The 15364-nt window shown below is 47.3% G+C and overlaps 3 protein-coding genes across 5 annotated transcripts in view; all 3 read right to left on the minus strand.

Moving 5' to 3' along the window:
* IL27RA (interleukin 27 receptor subunit alpha) overlaps nucleotides 1-15364 on the minus strand; it is an 818781-nt gene that overhangs the window by 676457 nt on the left and 126960 nt on the right. The window lies entirely within an intron of this gene.
* Nucleotides 965-9739, minus strand: CLPP (caseinolytic mitochondrial matrix peptidase proteolytic subunit). Its single transcript, XM_083719834.1, has 7 exons — nucleotides 9649-9739; nucleotides 6444-6545; nucleotides 5655-5726; nucleotides 3529-3625; nucleotides 3170-3357; nucleotides 2473-2578; nucleotides 965-1437 (listed from the first exon to the last, which is right to left on the minus strand). Exons 1-7 carry the CDS (start codon nucleotides 9664-9666, stop codon nucleotides 1268-1270), a joined length of 753 nt encoding a protein of 250 aa, XP_083575960.1. The 5' UTR covers nucleotides 9667-9739; the 3' UTR covers nucleotides 965-1267.
* RLN3 (relaxin 3) overlaps nucleotides 15101-15364 on the minus strand; it is a 135885-nt gene continuing 135621 nt past the window's right edge. The window contains exon 3 of the transcript XR_014559420.1: nucleotides 15101-15120. The gene's annotated coding sequence lies outside the window, so the exon portion shown is untranslated. The remainder of the gene's footprint in view (nucleotides 15121-15364) is intronic.

Genomic DNA, 15364 nt, shown 5'->3' on the forward strand with positions numbered 1-15364 from the left:
AACTGTGGATAACTGGGATTCTAATTTTTTTTAAAAAAATGAAAATATTGCACATAGTTTAGTTTGGGAGTTATGGGATTAATTTGATTCCCAGAGCCAACCCACAATTTCTGAGACACAGGTTCCCTTCTGAAACATTGCGAGAACCACAGAATTATGGAATTGGAAGGGACCACGAGGGTCATCTGGTCCAACCCCGTGCAATGCGAGAATCTTTTACTAAGATAGTGACAACTCCCCCCCCCCCCGCTGATTAGAAGATTATTAAAATAGCAGTTTTCAGTGATGGGTGCCCATGCGAACCCTGGGACTGCTTCTCAGCCCAGTTGCAAACCACCTCCTAGTGTTCCGAGTCCTGCACAGATATCCACTTTCCATTCTCTCTGGAAATATTTGCTCTTGAACATGCATATCAGCTATCTTTTGCAAGAGTTTGGTGTCATTGTCTTGTTGGGGAGGGGAATACTTTTTGGGGGCCGAAGCAGCAAACTCCCCCAACGAGTGCATGCACACTTCTTCCGATAAACTGAAACAGAAATCACCAGACCCTACTGGAAGGAATTTTTTTATTTTGTTTTGACTACAGCAGACCAACATGGCTACCTGCCTGTAACTAGAACTATGAAAGCCATGATTATGCATGGATGTGGCATAGAGATGTTTGTGGACCCTCCTGGGCCTCCTCCATATTGTGTGGCTGCAGAAGAGCTAGATGGCAGGACAAGGTCTATGAGGAAGGTGTTGGAAACACAGTCTTCTTGGTTACCTGGCAGAGATAATGTTTTGGCAAACTGTCCGGGCCACAATTCTGCAACAGCCAGCAAAATTATCTCCCACAAGCCTATGCTGTGGACTATGGGACTTTTACCTGATATAAACAGCGGGCCCATAAGTTGAGGGAACCTCAAGATCTGCTGCCAATAGCCTTTCACTTAGAAAACCAAGGGAAAAAAGGACGCCCACATCACAGAGGTCTAAGTTTAATTTAAAAACATCACTCTCTTATACAATGGTGCAACTGGAGGAGCGAGAAGGAAACTGGATCAGCTGAGGAGAAAATGGCAAAGAGACCAGCTCCTGTTAAAACAGCTGGCCAGCTACTTGTGGGACCCTCCGCTAAGAGAAGGCCTGCTAAGGGGAGACATCCCCAAACAATTCGAGGACTCCAACCAACCAGCCTGGGAGGTAACACCGTCCTCACTTCAGAGTGCTGGCGCTGCAGAAATAATTCCCAACACAACAAGCATCCGAGGAAGTCGTTGATCCCTCAGGGTTCAGCTGACGAAGAGGTGGGAGCAGGAGCAGGTGGACCCTCTTTCTGAACCAGCTCCGGCTCATCTTCCCCATCGTGTGGAGGATGAACAAGCACCTTGTCCAAGATGCCAAATTCCTGGGCTTCAACTGGGCTCATGTAACGATCTCTCTCCATGGCAGCTTCTGTGAGGGTTAAGGACACGTAAAGGCTTAATACATAAACATGGAAAAACACCAAAAAGTGCGAGCCCACATACCAGGGAGAAAGTCCTACTGAGTTCAGGAAGCTTTCAGAGTCTCCCTGCTCCATCCCAACTTCCCTCTCCACTGCCATTCTGCACTTGAAGCATCCATGGCTAGACACTGCAAGGATCCCATCAACCCTTACTTAGTCTTCCAGTATTATTTGTTTACATAATAATAGAATCAATGCACAAATGCAACATCGGTACAGTTTAAATTAGGGTCCAGTTCCAGAGCTAAAATAATTTATAAATGCCAGAAAATACCAATAAATCTAACAGCACAAGTCCAGCCCTGAACCCACCCCAGCCCAATTAGTCATCTGACAGCACCTCTCAAGGCTGACCAGGGAGGATGCTGGGTGAGAGAGAAATGTCAGTCTCCCAGGGTGAAAGACTGGGAGGAGAGAAAAAAGATCCCAGGTGAGAGCTGGGAGGAGTTACTGTCCTCTGTGGGTGCTAAGGACCAATAATTACTTTTAAGAGTAATTCAATTTGCATCTTCTGTAGTTGTAAATTAGCTGTCTTATGGGAAAATCTGAATTAAAAATATATATTTTTAAAAGGAAATTGTGTTATTACAGAAGGAATTCTTGTTTTATTTGTTTATTCGCCTTTTCATCAAAGGGAATCTGCAGCCCCACAGAGGTTGTTGGACCACAGCTCATATCATCACACTGGCTGAGGCTAACATCTCTGAAGGGTCACAGGTTCCCCTTCTCTGGTTTATACCCTGCCTTTATTCCTCCATGGAACTCAAGCTGACATACATGTGGATCTCAGGTGGCCAGACTAAGACTTGCTTGGCTTCAGGCGCCTTCAGAAAGCTTTCTCACCGCAGTGGTGTCCAAGAAGGAACAGATCCAAACTGGAACAAGCATATGGCCTCCCTCTCTCTTGTCCGAATACTAGATATCTCCCCTGGCACACAAGGTTTTGTCTCCCTGCCCCACCTTCTGGCTCCAATGCTTCTTACCAATCACATCCAGGGATTGCTTCGTGTGCTTGGCATAGAGGGCATTGATCTGCTTCTTCAGCTTGAGGATCTCCTCGGCCTGGATGGCAATGTCTGTAGCCTGACCCTAGAAGTCAGGAATCAAGAGTCAGTGGAAAATGTTACCCTGTCATCTGCTGAGGTCATTCACTCACCAGTGAGAATTGGGGAATGCAGAGGATGGGTAAAGGTAAAGGTAAAGGACCCCTGGATGGTTAAGTTCAGTCAAAGGTGCTCATATTGCTTTCAGGCTGAGGGAGCTGGCATTTGTCCACAGACAGTTTTCCGGGTCATGTAGCCAGCATGACTAAACCGCTTCTGGTGCAATGAGACACCGTGATAGAGAGCACGAAAATGCCATTTACCTTCCTGCCGCAGTGATACCTATTTATCTACTTGCACTCGCATGCTTTCGAACAGCTAGGTTGGCAGAAGCTGGGACAGAACAATGGGAGCTCACCCCACTACGGGGATTCGAACCACTGACCTTCTGATCAACAAGCCCAAGAGGCTCAGTGGTTTAGACCCACGTTCCCTAGGCAGAGGATGGATACAAGATCTGCACCCCATGTCCCACGTCCCGGGGAGCAATTTGCCCAGGGAAGCATCAAAATAGGGTGCTGGCTAGAGAAGGTGGTGTGGCCCCTGTGAGAGAAAGCAGCAGTAGGGTTTGACTTACCCGTGCCCCACCTGAAGGCTGGTGGATCATTATGCGGGAGTTGGGCAGAGAGTGGCGCATGCCTGGTGAGCCCGCAGCCAATAGCAGGGAGCCCATGCTAGCTGCCTGCCCCACACACCATGTGCAAATGGGGTTCAGGATGTACTGCATGGTGTCGTAGATAGCCAGTCCAGAGGTTACTGCACCACCTACGGAGGGAACCAAAAAGTCACTAGTGCTCCCCAAATTTAGACACGGCATGCCTTCTTAAGCCATTTCTTTTTTTAAACACCCAGGTGACACTAAGGATAAGGTAAGAGAGAGAAGATTCTGTAGGGAAGCTGCTCTGATGTCACTCTGTGCTTTTCGTTGCCTCTCACCTGGGCTGTTGATGTACATGTGGATGGGCTTCTTGTTGCTTTCCGACTGCAGGAAAAGTAGTTGTGCAATAACCAAGCTCGCAACATTGTCATCAATCTGTAGATGGGGAATGCAAGGCAGTGGATGAGAAGCAGGGGAACTCCTTGCTGCAGGAAGCCCACCTCCTGCTCAAGTCAATATATACCTGAAGTCAAGTATACCTGAAGGAGCGTCTCCATCCCCATTGTTCTACACGGACACTGAGGTCCTCCTCTCAGGGTCATTTGGCAGCTCCCTCACTGCGAGAAGTAAGGTTCCAGGGAACCAGGCAGAGGGCCTTCTCGGTAGTGGCGCCCACCCTGTGGAACGCCCTCCCATCAGATGTCAAGGAAAAAAACAACATTCTGACTTTTAGAAGACATCTGAAGGCAGCCCTGTTTGGGGAAATTTTTAATGTTTGATGTTTTATCATGTTTTTAATGTCCTGTTGGGGACGCGGGTGGCGCTGTGGGTAAAAGCCTCAGCGCCTAGGGCTTGCCGATCGAAAGGTCGGCGGTTCGAATCCCCGCGGCGGGGTGCGCTCCCGTTGCTCGGTCCCAGCGCCTGCCAACCTAGCAGTTCGAAAGCACCCTCGGGTGCAAGTAGATAAATAGGGACCGCTTTCTAGCGGGAAGGTAAACGGCGTTTCCGTGTGCAGCTCTGGCTCGCCAGAGCAGCGATGTCATGCTGGCCATGTGACCCGGAAGTGTCTTCGGACAGCGCTGGCCCCTGGCCTCTTGAGTGAGATGGGCGCACAACCCCAGAGTCTGGCAAGACTGGCCCGTACGGGCAGGGGTACCTTTACCTTTACCTTTAATGTCCTGTTAGGAGCCACCCAGAGTGGCTGGGGAAACCCAGCCAGATGGGCAGGGTATAAAGAATACATTATTATTATTATTATTATTATTATTATTATTATTATTATTAGCAGCAAGTCCAACGCCCCAGAACTGCTTTTGTCTGAGAAGCGGCCATCCAGAATTCAGGAATGAGAATCCCACCAGCCCAGAGTGACAAAAGGGTGCACGTTAATATAACGCAAGGGACTTAATTAGAGGAACCCTTTGAATTTAATTATCCAAAAGAACCCGCCAGAACAATGTGCAGAGGAGGTTCCATCTGATAAGCTGAAAATCTTGTACTGATGGAACAAATGCTATACACTTGAATTCTTCTCATTATAAGCACATTTAACCATCTATCCACAATCTTCAGAGCTCTTCAAAAATATTTTTCAAGAGCTCAGAGAGTGGAATTCTGTGTAGGTCAGTGGGGTAGGCACTCAGGGAATGAGGTCCACTCATGCAGTGGGACTCCCCCCACTCCGCACACTCCCACTAAACATGTAATGGGGGTTCGCCTAACCCTCCAGTGCAGATTTAAAAGATGTCTGGAAGCATGCAGGGAGAGGAGGGAGGGGAAGTTCTTTTGTGCAAGCAGACCATGTTCCGCCACCCAACAATTTAGCTGAATTATGCCCAGAGTTCCCCAGGAGTTTGAGTTCATAGCCACGTTCTGGGTTGAGTAAGCTAGACTGGTGACTGGGTGTCGTCGCTGAGGACACATAACACCGGTCTTGAAAGAACTACATTGGCTCCTAGTATGTTTCCAAGCACAATTCAAAGTGTTGGTGCTGACCTTTAAAGCCCTAAATGGCCTCGGCCCAGTATACCTGAAGGAATGTCTTCACCCCCATCGTTCAGCCTGGAAACTGAGGTCCAGCTCCGAGGGCCTTCTGGTGGTTCCCTCACTGCAAGAAGTGAGGTTACAGGGAACCAGGCAGAGGGCCTTCTCGGTGGTGGCGCCCGCCCTGTGAAACGCCCTCCCATCAGATGCCAAGGAAATAAACAACTATCTGACTTTTAGAAGACATCTGAAGGCAGCCCTGTTTAGGGAAGTTTATAATGACTGATGTTTTAATGTATTTTAAATCTTTTATTGGAAGCCGCCCAGAGTGGCTGGGGAAATCCAGCCAGATGGGCAGGGGAAAATAATAATAATAATAATAATAATAATAATAATAATAATAATAATAATAATACAACACATGGACACACTGTGTCAGAGGACCCCGTTGCCTCACTGCAGAAGGAGTTTGTGTACTTACTGGGCCCATGACACAGACAATGCGCTCTCTCAGAAGGCGGGAGTAGATGTCATAAGCTCGCTCGCCACGACCCTGAAACAGAGAGAAGATCAGCACAAGTACCTCAAGGCCTGGGATTTGGTGCTGGTGGAGGAGGAAAGTCCCAGCATATTTCAGAGGGAAGGACCTCCAGTCTCATACGAGGGAAACAGCTTGCTGGAAGCTTTCTTTAGCATGGTTCTAAGAGCAGAACAAAGTTAAGCCATTTTGAAGGGCACTGGAACAGTTGCTTGCTGATAAAAACCAAGGCAGAAGGCAGAGTCGTAAATAAATTAGGGGACTTAAAACATGGCTGCACCGTGATTCTGGTCTCCACAAACTCCATCCCTGACACTCTGGCTGTCATTACCAAAAAGAATTAAAATTTAAATAGCATCCACCCTTAGGGAGATATAATAAAAGATGAACAGGCAATAATTTGTGCCATCAGAAGGAAACCTCCTCCAATTGCAAAAAGACTAGCACAATGTACAAAGCCCTGTCCATATTCTTAAATTTTCTTAAGAGCCTTCAAATGCAATTGCATAGTATTAAACATAACCTGCTTGTAGTTAGGTCTCTGCAGTTTTTGCATCGATGGGCCTGCAATGTAGCACAACCCTTAACAAATCGCTGCTATGAGCATGATGCTAACTGCCAGCTGCCACAACCACCTGTTATAAGTGATTTCAGACTTTGCAATTCCTAGTCTGCTCCCTTTCCCAAAAATACGTTGATAGAGGAGTACCTCCCTCCCTCCCCTGTGCTTACCGTTTGCTCCACTACAATGGGAATGAGAGGGATATGACTCCGGGGAGACTGGTGCAAGCTCCGAGCCACAGAGAGGACGTGGCTTCCCAGCCGCAAAGGGTGCTGTAGGAAGAGAGAAGGCCGGTTACCAAACAGACAGACACTCACCCCTGTCAATAACCACCAGCAGCTCCTCTGCAATCCTCCATCTAAGGTGCAGCATTTTCATTAACACCCTTTCAAATTCACTGCCACATTCATCAATGCGCCCTCATGCTCAGAGGGAAAAGGAGGAGACTACGCTGCTTTTAGCACCTGTGAGTGTAGAGGAAGGTCTCAGCAGGGATGCCAAGCCAAAGAAAGCCAAGGAAAGGTGTGGCATTCTACTTTCATGAGAGAACAGCAACACGTACCCATCAGTCTATTTTTGTGCATTTGAAACACTTGACACACAGCGCAACCAGCTGTCGCACTTGCATGGCAGGTTGGCATATATCCCCATGAGTTTGTCCTCAAAGACAACACTTTGCATTTGGTGATTAGAATCAAAGAAGCACAGAGTTGGAAGAGACCCCAACTCTAGTCCAGGCTTCCTCAACCTCGGCCCTCCAGATGTTTTGAGACTACAATTCCCATCATCCCTGACCACTGGTCCTGCTAGCTAGGGATCATGGGAGTTGTAGGCCAAAAACATCTGGAGGGCCGAGTCTGAGGAAGCCTGATCTAGTCCAACCCCCTGCAATGCAAGGAATCTCAACTAAAGCAAAACGCTGTATTGTTTTTAAATGCTGTATTGTTTTTAATAGGGACACAGGTGGTGCTATGGGTGTTAAACCACAGAGTCTAGGACTTGCCAATCAGAAGGTCGGCGGTTTGAATCCCTGCAATGGGGAGAACCCCCATTATTCGGTCCCTGCTCCTGCCAACCTAGCAGTTCGAAAGCACGTCCAAGTGCAAGTAGATAAATAGGTACTGCTCCGGCGGGAAGGTAAATGGCATTTCCGTGCTCTGCTCTGGTTTGCCAGAAGCGGCTTAGTCATGCTGGACAAACGCCAGCTCCCTTGGCCAATAAAGCGGGATGAGCGCCGCAACCCCAGAGTCGGTCACGACTGGACCTAATGGTCAGGGGTCCCTTTACCTTTACTATTGTTTTTAATATTCGGCTGGAAGCCGCCCAGAGTGGCTGGGGAAACCCAGCCAGATGTACAGGGTATAAATAATAAATTATTATTATTATTATTATTACTACTACTACTAAAACATGCATGACAGATGGCCATCCAGCCTCTGCTTAAAAACCTGCAAGGAAGAAGAGCCCACCACACCCTCTGAGAGAGTCCGTTCCACTGTCAAAACAGCTCTCTCTGTCAGAAAGCTATTCCTAATGTTGACTCGGAATCTACTTTCTTGCAACTTTGAATCCCACCCTCCAGAGCAGGAGATAACAAGCTTGCTCTACATGACGGCCCTTTAGATATTTGAAGATGGCTTTCATATCTCCTCTCAGTCTCCTCTTATCCAGGCTAAACGTACCCAGCTCCTTAAACCTCATCCTCTTAGCTGTTATACCAGTTCTCATTGCTGGCCACGAGCAATGATGTGCTACAGGGCCCACAGCAATGTCACAGTACCAGGATGAAACTATCACCTCCGTGTACAACCTGCATAGGGCCTAAGAGCTGCCATTCACACCCACCTCCTTCTTCTTCTGCAAGGGACGCCTCTAAGGCTGCACACCCCAAAAGTATTTGCCACCCCCCAATAAACACCGTAAGTGGCTTGCTTTAAGCAATTGGCCAGTATGGGGCTTGACCCTTCTGCTCCCACTGCCCTGGCAGCAGCACAAAACAGAGAGAAGAGCACATGTAGGCCTTTGAAGAGAGACAGGCAAGGCACTGATCCTGTGGGGCTACTTATAAGGAGATGCTAAGCATCTGAGTCTTCCTGGCTCCGAAAACCAACATAATACAGGTTTATAGAATCATGAATGGACGCTCCAAATAAAATGGACATTCTTTGCCCCCGGCCCACTCCCCAAAAAACGTCTAGAAAGGGTGACCACAATGAAACGGAGCAGTACATTCAGGAGAAAATAAAAAGTACTTTCCCGCACTTGCTACACCCTTTTACAGAGGTTGTAGCAACAAGAGACGACAAGGATCCCTGATTTAGATGGGTTGGAAAAACGGGATTGGACAAAATGCATGGGTTGTTATGTGTGGTTTTGTATATTTTGCTGCTTCTTCAGATTGTAAACCACCTTGTGCATACAAATTAAAAGTGGAAGTGTGGGGGAAACTGAAAAGTCTATTCTAACTGATTTTATAATGAACTGATTTTAGAATGCTGTATTATTTTACTGTTAGCCGCTCTGAGCCCAGCTTTGGCTGGGGAGGGCGGGATATAAATATTTTTTTTTATTATTATTATTCAAATTAAGTCTTTTCAACATCTATCCCCCGTAGCAGCTTCAAATGGTAAAGGTAAAGGGACCCCTGACCATTAGGTCCAGTCGTGACCGACTCTGGGGTTGCAGCGCTCATCTCGCTTTATTGGCTGAGGGAGCCGGCGTACAGCTTCCGGGTCATGTGGCCAGCATGACGAAGCTGCTTCTGGCGAACCAGAGCAGCGCACCAAAAGGCCATTTACCTTCCCACCGGAGTGGTACCTATTTATCTACTTGCACTTTGATGTGCTTTCAAACTGCTGGGTTGGCAGGAGCTGGAACCGAGCAACGGGAGCTCATCCCGTCACCGGGATTCGAACCACCAACCTTCTGATCAGCAATTCCTAGCATCTGTGGTATAAATATTATTATTATTATTATTCAAATTAGGTCTGTTCAACATCTGTCCCCCGCAGCAGCTTCAAATGGTACTTCCAGTTTGAAGGGGCCTTCGACTATGGGAGAGGAGGGCAAAAGGCTGAGGAAGGTGCTGCCACCACCGCCTTCATATTCCGCCTCTGAGGTTGTAGAGGAGGCTAGAGAGCAGCTGTGGAAAAGGAGGCGCTCCGCCCGCGGCTGCAAGGCTCGGATCGCTTCCTTGCCTTTGAGGAGACCGGCGGGTGGGAGCTCCAGGAGGCGCTTGAGGCAGGAGAAATCTATGCAATGGGTGGCTCTCGGGGTGGGGGCTGCCCCTTCCACCGCCCCCCCTCCTCACTACTGCACCCACAGTCCCTGATGCACCCACCCTCCAAGCCCCACCCACGTGCACTTGCCCCTCACCACTATCCTTTGCAACATGCTGCCCCGGAAGGTCTTTCTTGCTTTCCACCGTCCCACGTGGTTTAAAAAAAAAGTGGGGGGAGAACAAGAATACTGCACGCGAATCACGTGATGATGGCCGAGGTGCCGGGGTTGCAACGCCGCCGCAGTGCACCATGGGAAATGTAGTTTAAAATTTAGGTGCCGGTGCTTTTTGTTTTGTTTGGGGGTTTTTAAAAGCGGTTTTAGTATTAAGCTGCTCTAAAGAGCGTCATTCATTCAGTGCTGGATTTACGTATAAGCTAAACAAGCTATAGCTTGGGGGTGTTTTTTTTGGGGGGGGGGATAAAGGAGAAAAAACCTGGATGTAATAATAATAATTTCACTATTAATATACTTTTTCTTAACTGTATTTCCTGTCAACAATTACTTTGATAAAAATACATATTTTGTTATGTGCAAATGGCTTTAGATACCTATTAGGTCCTTAAATTACCATATCATACAGCATATATTCAACACAAAAAACAGCGACAAATTGTTGTTGACAAAGGACAGCTGGACCTCATCAAACTTAAATCCGGCCCTGCATTCATTCATTCATTCATTTTTAAGCAAACGGGATTTTAAAAAATAAGTGCACGGCAAGAGGAAAATCAGTATTTGTCAGACGGCTGCGGGGGAGAACCGAATTGTTTGCAGGTCTGCCAGTTCAAAGGCGGCTAAGATCGGCAGCGGTCCCTTCTTGTGCCTTCAATAGCGATGGGATCTGCAAAAAAGAGCGAGTGAGGTGTCTCATGGCATGCACATAAATTTCCTCTAACGCCAATGTGCCTTTAGGGTTGCCATATTTCAAAAAAGTAAAAACCAGGACACCCCGAAAGTTGTTGAGATTTTTTTAAAGGAAGACCCGAAAGTTGTTGACTTTGTTTTAGCCACTCACATTAAATGTCTACAGATGGTGACATTGCTGTCAGCTACAGGAAAAGGGGTAAAAAAAACCACACCGCAAAGGGGTACCTTACATTTCCAGGTGGGGATGGAGGTCTGTCACACACTGTCCTTCTTCCTGTTTCCACTTCCTCCACCAAGTTTCTAGCATTTATATTTTGGAGACGGCAAAATTTGCACAAACGATAAGTTTGTGCAAGATCAGATCAGAAGAATCTTTATTTGCATCAGCCACTAGTCATAGCAATAGTCAGCTGTGTCAATCACAAAGTCAGCTGTGTCTGTTACAAGTAAGTCTCCTGGGATCGCCCTGTTTTGCCATTGTACACTCTTGCCTGCTGACTTTATTATAGATGCTTTCAGATCCATTCTACCATGTCCAAGACCTGTATTTCCATTACTGTCCGCACAGTGGCAAGAATGCCAGAGAAATATCCTGCCAGCAACAGCACAGGGAGAGCTGTCTCCATAATATTCAGACTCCACCCAGTAGACTTACAAAGAAATCAGCCCTATTGTAGTACATGCCAGTGCACCGAAATACCTTCATACATGCAGGGACATTCCTTTATGCAAATCACTAATTTAGGGTGCAATCCTAGCCCACCAAATACATTGGCTGGGAGAAATTAGGATGTAATGTACCTTTCCTCACCTCACTGATCTGGCCTGATGTCCGTGTAAGTAACTTGTCCCAGCCTATCTCCTTGTGTCAGCTAAGGGAAAGACCTGTCGGTGGAAGTTATTATTTAATATTATTGTTAGCATTTATTAAATTTATACATCACCCTCTATCTGAAGATCACAGGGCAGTTTACAAGTTATGCCAGTATCAGACCCTCCAAGTATCCCTATTTTCCAGGGACAATCCCAGATTTACAGAAACTGGCCTGGTTTCTGATTTGATCTCAAAATGTCTCACTTTTCCTTAGGACGTCCCTATTTCCATTGGAGAAATGTTGGAGGGTATGGAGTTATGCAACCCCCGTTCCATCTGAAGGTAGCCCTGTATAGGGAGGTTTTTTTTAATGCTTAATATTTTATTACGTTTTTATATATGCTAGAAGCTGCCCAGTCAGATGGGTGGGGTATAATTATAATTATAATTATTGAATAGGACATCCCAATTTTCATCGGAAAAATGTTGGAGGAATGCGGTACAGTGGTGCCCCACAAGACAAATGCCTCGCAAAATGAAAAACGCGCAAGACGAAAGGGTTTTTCAGTTTTTGCGTCGCTTCGCAAGACGAATTTCCCTATGGGCTTGCTTCGTGAGACGAAAACGTCTTGCGAGTTCGTTCGCTTTTTTCCTAAAGCCGCTTGAAGAGGCGCAGTTGCGACGGACCGTGCTTCGCAAGACGAAAAACATTGCAAGATGAAAAGACTCGTGGAACGAATTATTTTCGTCTTGCGAGGCACCACTGTATAGAGCTCAAAAAGGGCTGTGTCAGGCTCCCTCTCCTTTTCTGTATGGGGGTAGTATAAACCATGCAAAATGAAAGCTGCAGTTTCCCCTAATTTCAGATGGAGCAATCTTACACACTCATTACTGGAAGGGGAGATTTAGTGGAACAGCCACTCAATCCTAATTTGCCCTTCAGTATGTATATCTTCGAGGGACGCGGGTGGCACTGTAGGTTAAACCACTGAGCCTGTTGGTCTTGCTGATCAGAAGGTCTGTGGTTCGAATCCCCGCAACAGGGTGAGCTCCCGTTGTTCAGACCCTGCTCCTGCCAACCTAGCAGTTCAAAAGCACGTCAAAGTGCAAGTAGATAAATAGGTACCGCTCTGGCAGGAAGGTAAACGGTGTTTCCGTGCGCTGCTCTGGTTCTCCAGAAGCAGCTTAGTCATGCTGGCCACATGACCCGGAAGCTGTACGCTGGCTCCCTCGGCCAATAAAGCGAGATGAGCGCCACAACCCCAGAGTCATTCGCCACTGGACCTAATGGTCAGGGGTCCCTTTACCTTTATGTATATTTTCAGTATATTCTTGCCTTAATCCTCCCACTGAGGTGTATGGGGTGCCAGAAGCGGTTTAGTTCTGCTGGCCACATGACCCGGAAAGCTGTCTGTGGACAAACGCCGCCTCCCTCGGCCTGAAAGCGAGATGAGCGCCGCAACTCCATAGCCATCTTTGACTGGACGTAACCGTCCAGGGGTCCTTTACCTTTTAATTTTAATCCATTTGGTGGGGGACACATTGTTCTCCTTCTGGTGTAGTTTGCCCACCTTTGGTCCACACCCTGGACCAGTGGCGTAGGGTGGGTTGTCAGCACCCGGGGCAAGGCAAGTAATTTGCGCCCCCTAACCCGTGGATTTGCGCCCCCTAACCCTAACCCCCAGATGTTGTGCCCAGTGCGGCCGGCCCCCCCTGCACCCCCCACGCTACGCCACTGCCCTGGACTCAGCTCTCACCGGTGTCTCTTAGAAGCTGTCAGCATGCAACAGCGATCACACCTCGGGAACGGCTTCGACTGGCTGGCAAACCAGGTGAGAGTATCCAATGGGTTTGAAACCATTGGTGTGTTAGGGACTTCCCCTCCATGTGAAGATAGGTTCTGGCAGATTGAGCAGACGAGACCATCCAGGAGAAGGAAAACTCTGACCCCAAACCTCCACTGCCTTGCAGGATATCATCAGGGGAAGATAAGGCTAAAGAGTAAACCCAACACAAAACCAGAGTGGAGACCCTAAGACACCTTGTATATCTCCTTCCAGCAACCTGCAGCTCAGCTGGTGCCAAACATACACTGGTACCTCAGTTTATGAACTTAATCCATTCCAGAAGTCCATTCTTAAACCAAAACCATTCTTAAACCGAGGCACACTTTCCCTAATGAGGCCTCCCGCCGCCAGTGCCCTTCCACCATTCTGATTCCGTTCTTAGACCAAGGTACAGTTCTCAAACCAAGACACTATTTCTGGTTTTGTGGAGTTTGAAAACCAAATTGTTCTTAAATCGGACTGTTTATAAACCGAGGTACCACTGCATTGCTCTGTTTTCCTTTGGACCACATCAGTGAAGCTGAGAGGGATGATATTGTCATCTGGGCAGCCCAGGATTTCCTAATTCTCCAGCCAGGATCCAAATATTAAGTAAACTCATTGCAGAGGAAACAGAGTAATTTTAAAAAGAGGGTGTGGGATGTGGAAGACCACACAAGTACAGAACTAATATTTTAATAACATTCAGCGTAACATATCCAAACCAATAAGGAACAAAATGTGGTGATCCCTGGTACCAGAATATTTGCAAAAGATAATAAGTAGGCACAGGGCAAATAAAGCACCCATCGGTTGTGTCCACTGATTCTCCCCTAAAAGCTACCATACCCCTTTCATCGGTGTTATGTACTGAGAACAATAGGATCCAAAATGCAGCAGCCTGATTGGTCCTAGAACAATAGGATTCAGAATGCAGCAGTCTGATTGGTCCTAGAACAATGCAACAGTATGATTGGTACGCAGGAGCCACCCAATCCAGCTCCAGGTGGAAGTGAATGCCCAACCTGATTGGCCTACAGGAGAATCCCGGAATTAGTCAATCACGTGGGGCCCATTGTGTAAATAATGTATATAAAGCAGATATTTTTGGGGAACTCACTACTATGAGCTGAATAAAGAGCATGAAATCCACACTCCGAATATATTTCACTGGCGATGACAATTGTGTTTTTGGAAACAGCTCTTTGCCCAAAGGCAATGTATAGTTCTGCTTCTGCTAAGCAACTTGGAAAGTGAGTCCTGCTGGCATATATCCCTTTGTTTTTCCACACGCTAAATGTCTCAAGACTGATTATATTTGCTGAAAAGTCAGAGAAGAATGTCCCTGAGTGTGCCAGGTTCCTACAAAACGCCCCGGCTCCTCCCATCACAGGGTGCAGCTTTGGTTCTCGTTCCCTGTCCAATTCACATGCTTTCCAGTCAAGGCCAGAAAGACTGTGAAGTTACTGGAAGCAGAGCCATACCTCCCCTTGCGCAAATCTGGGACAAGGAAAAGTAACATTGTAGTGCAATCTGCTCTTTGCAACTCCATGACAAAAAGGCTCCTTCAAACTGCAACAACTTCTGTCTGTTCTTGTATGTTTCCTCTTCAGGCATGGAACTTGATGATCCAAACTGCCGGGGGCATACCCCTCCTGATATTTCACAGATGAAAGAAGGACACTCTTTTGTGCTTATAAAATGCCTGTGGCAGCTTGAGCTGCCACAACTACAGGTTGATGAATCTGTAATACTCCCCTACCTCAGCATTAAAGGACCCCTGACCATTAGGTCTAGTTGTGACTGACTCTGGGGTTGCGGCGCTCATCTCGCTTTATTGGCTGAGGGAGCCAACGTACAGCTTCCGGGTCATGTGGCCAGCATGACTAAGCCGCTTCTGGCGAACCAGAGCAGTGCATGGAAACGCTGTTTACCTTCCCGTAGGAGCGGCACCTATTTATCTACTTGCACTTTGATGTGCTTTCGAATTGCTAGGTTGGCAGGAGCAGGGACCGAGCAATGGGAGCTCACCCTGTCATGGGGATTCGAACCGCTGACCTTCTGATCGGCAAGCCCTAGGCTCTGTGGTTTAACCCACAGCGCCACCCGCGTCCCTACCTCAGCATTACAAATTGCCAAAGGTTATTTTCTGCCTGCTATATTTTGTTACTACATCTCTTGTGCTGACTTCTGAAACTTAATACTGTATGTACACTGACCTTAACTATTTCCTTTTTGGAAAATGGGAGAAAATTTAATTTCACAGAGGACCAAGGAGGTGTTAATTGTAACATAGCTGCGA

The sequence above is a fragment of the Podarcis gaigeae genome (genome assembly GCF_964106915.1).
Source record: "Podarcis gaigeae genome assembly, chromosome: 17".
Taxonomy (NCBI): domain Eukaryota; kingdom Metazoa; phylum Chordata; class Lepidosauria; order Squamata; family Lacertidae; genus Podarcis; species Podarcis gaigeae.

Coding starts and splice junctions, on each gene's coding strand:
- CLPP (XM_083719834.1), bottom strand. Junction 3,626..5,654: donor TTGTCTGTGTCATGGGCCCA/GTAAGTACACAA, acceptor CCCCATCTACAG/ATTGATGACAATGTTGCGAG. Junction 3,358..3,528: donor CATGTACATCAACAGCCCAG/GTGAGAGGCAAC, acceptor TTCCCTCCGTAG/GTGGTGCAGTAACCTCTGGA.